This window comes from Sinocyclocheilus rhinocerous, unplaced genomic scaffold (assembly GCF_001515625.1).
Source record: "Sinocyclocheilus rhinocerous isolate Xijiao unplaced genomic scaffold, SAMN03320098_v1.1 scaffold236, whole genome shotgun sequence".
NCBI classification, from domain to species: domain Eukaryota; kingdom Metazoa; phylum Chordata; class Actinopteri; order Cypriniformes; family Cyprinidae; genus Sinocyclocheilus; species Sinocyclocheilus rhinocerous.
In genome coordinates, this window is record NW_015647064.1 from 1003329 (window position 1) to 1006138 (window position 2810).

General features: G+C 42.0%; 1 protein-coding gene across 2 annotated transcripts in view; it reads left to right on the forward strand.

Moving 5' to 3' along the window:
• LOC107708682 (potassium voltage-gated channel subfamily KQT member 5-like) overlaps positions 1-2775 on the forward strand; it is a 123338-nt gene extending 120563 nt beyond the window's left edge. The window contains exon 15 of one of the 2 annotated variants that reach the window (XM_016512986.1): positions 1053-2775. In XM_016512986.1, coding sequence (XP_016368472.1) covers positions 1053-2177 — 1125 coding nt within the window. In that variant the 3' untranslated portion in view covers positions 2178-2775. The remainder of the gene's footprint in view (positions 1-1052) is intronic. The other variant, XM_016512987.1, reaches the window with a different exon arrangement.
• Positions 2776-2810: the final 35 nt, after the last annotated feature.

The following is a 2810-nucleotide window of genomic DNA, read 5'->3' on the forward strand; positions in this document are numbered from 1 at the left end:
GGATTGGACTGTCTTTGTTGTGTTTTGCTCCCCATGTGCTCCCCGTGACCCAGTTTCTCCCTCATGTGCCCTTATTTGGTCGTTCCTGTTCCTGCTCCTGTTCTCATTGTCTCTTAATTAGGCATTCTGTTCACCTGTGTTCCTCCCGATTCCCTCGTTATCCTGTGTATTTAAGCCCTAGTCCGTTCAGTCTGTGTTTGTCGGGCCTACCAGTTCTGTACGTGTTTCTTCCTTCCCTTCCAAGTGTGGATTTACCCTGTGTGTTGGATTTAAAGGGGTCATATGATGCTTTTTTAAAGATCATTATTTTGTGTATTTGGTGTCACAAACACATCACAAACACCCCCTTTTGCTTTCGCCTAGAAACACACAGCGTCTCCCTGACATGCTGCTTCAACACTAACTGCGGTTACTGAAACCACGCCTTCTTTCTTTGCGTGCACATTTGGGCGGCATTATGCTAATATTTCCACATAGTGAGGTAGATATGTGGGGGCGTGTTAGAACGAGCCGTTTTAGGGGGGCGTGGCAGAGTCTTAACTTTGATAAAGAATATCTCTGGTTTTGAGACTTTAGTCTTTGCAACTTCAGGGATCTTATCTATGCACAATCAGCTTGTAACACTCCAAAGAGAAAGGAAAACTTGAAATCGCATCATATGACCCCTTTAATAAATGACATTTTCGTTTATCCACGGCTCTTTCATTCCTTCCGGCAGGGTATCATGACAGTATCCTAAATACACACAAATATATTACATTTTTACATGTTTGAATGGAAATGACACAAATTACAATATAATATCCTGTTCAGAAATATTTACCTTGAGTTTTGTTGTTTTTCTAATGTCATTGTCTCATGTTTATAAATTATCATATTAAACATAATACTAAACCAGTGGGCCTTAGCAAACTCTAGTCTAAATTAAAATGCAAAAAAAACACAAAATCAAGATATTTATTTTCCCTTTAACCGTTTTTAATGAAGAACCACTGTATTAAACATAACCCATGTATTCTAACAAACAGTATTTCTATGTTCCGTCTCTATAGGTACAGTCTATTGAAGCTAAGCTGGACTCCTTGCTGGACATCTACCGTCAGGTTCTGCAGAAGGGTTCTTCCTCTGCCCTCACTCTCTCCCCTCTTCCTCCTTTTGGGTTGGAGGAGACTTCAGACTATCCAAGCACCATCCTCAGTAAGGATCTCTCTTGCTCCTCCCAGATCAGCGAGTCCATCTGTGGTAATCACCCCAGAGCCCTCCAATTAATCTTAGCCCCCAACGAACTCAACCTCAACCAGAACAACTCCACAACATCATCTCCTGGGCTCAATCCGGCCTCTGCCTCACCTTTTAACCCATCAACCTTCCAGGTTCCTTCAACCCCATCCATGGACTGTCCATCAGCACAAGGGAGTCCTTCTCAAATCCTCAGCGCCAACAGTTTTCACTCTTCTGTAGGCCTCTTTCCATGTGTCGGTCAACCACCTCCACCTCTTCCATCCCAAGCCTGTTCAAAGCTTCAACTTTCTTCTGTTCCTCCACAAGCAGGCCATGTTCGCAGCATGGGACCCTCTAGGTCAGACCCCACCGACTACTCCAAATCCTACTTCAGAGGAGTCGGGATGGACTTTGGGCTTAACTCTAGTATTAGCTGCAAGCTTCAACAAAAAACCAGACCCAGTGCTAAAGAGGACAGTTCTTGGAGGAGACATATAAGCATGGATGCAGAGATGGACCCTCTTGCTCCAGTCTCTCCTCTTGCCCCGATTCAAGGCCAATGCAGTGGGGACAGAGGACTAGGGAAGTCCCTCTCTGTACAGGACCTCATGCAGCCTGTTCTGGAAGGTCTCGGTGTGAACACGCATTCTAGTCAGGCTAGTTTCTCCACCAGCGTTAGCAGCAGCCAGGACTCTTCAGCTGGGGGCATTGAGATGGGAGTAGGGGGCTGGGGAGAAGCTGATCTCTTCATCAGCGATAGAGACCTTGAGACCTCAAATAAGACACATACTCAAGGGTTCAACTTTCTCTCCCAGCCCCCCATTGATGCATCCTACTCCTCCGAGCTGCTTAGGACAAGTAATACGGCTGGTGCTAGTCACAACCTAGCAAGTGGAAATACGCTCAATACAGGCAGCAATGAGACTATGAACATGCCACATGTTCGACTCAAATAACGCAATCTCTAATGTGTTACAAACTCTTAGAAACCACCTCTGATGGAATGAAACTTTGATATGAGAGCTTATTTTATTTTGGATTGATTTGTATTTTTATGAGGGCAACGCAAATTTAGATCATTTTTATACGTGTTCTATTAGTTTGGTTTATTTGAAAGAAATGATTTCATATAGGCCACCGTACTTGACATATCATTGCATGCATTGTTCTTTTTCAAATGTACTGTAACATTTTTTAAAAAATCAAATAGAATGTGGTAGATTAATAATCAAACTCCTGAAATTATCAAAATCAGAGATGGCATGAACTATTCATTGGACTGCATGAACACTGCATGTCTAAAGACTCATTACAGAATGGCTCATCAACCCAATATTTACAACATGACAAAAATAGAAAAATGTGTCAGAACATAGGACAGTAGAAATATGACACACTTTCTGAATTTATCATATTGTATTAAAAGGTCATTTACTTTTCTTATGTAAAAAAAAAAAAGTGCCAGACACGTTGAAGGAAACTGATGCTGCTGAAAATTGTACCATTTTGATAAAGCATATTAAATGTTGAGAGGAGCACCTCATAGTTTCCGTACTACATCAGTTGTTGTTTTTTTATTACTTGTCTTT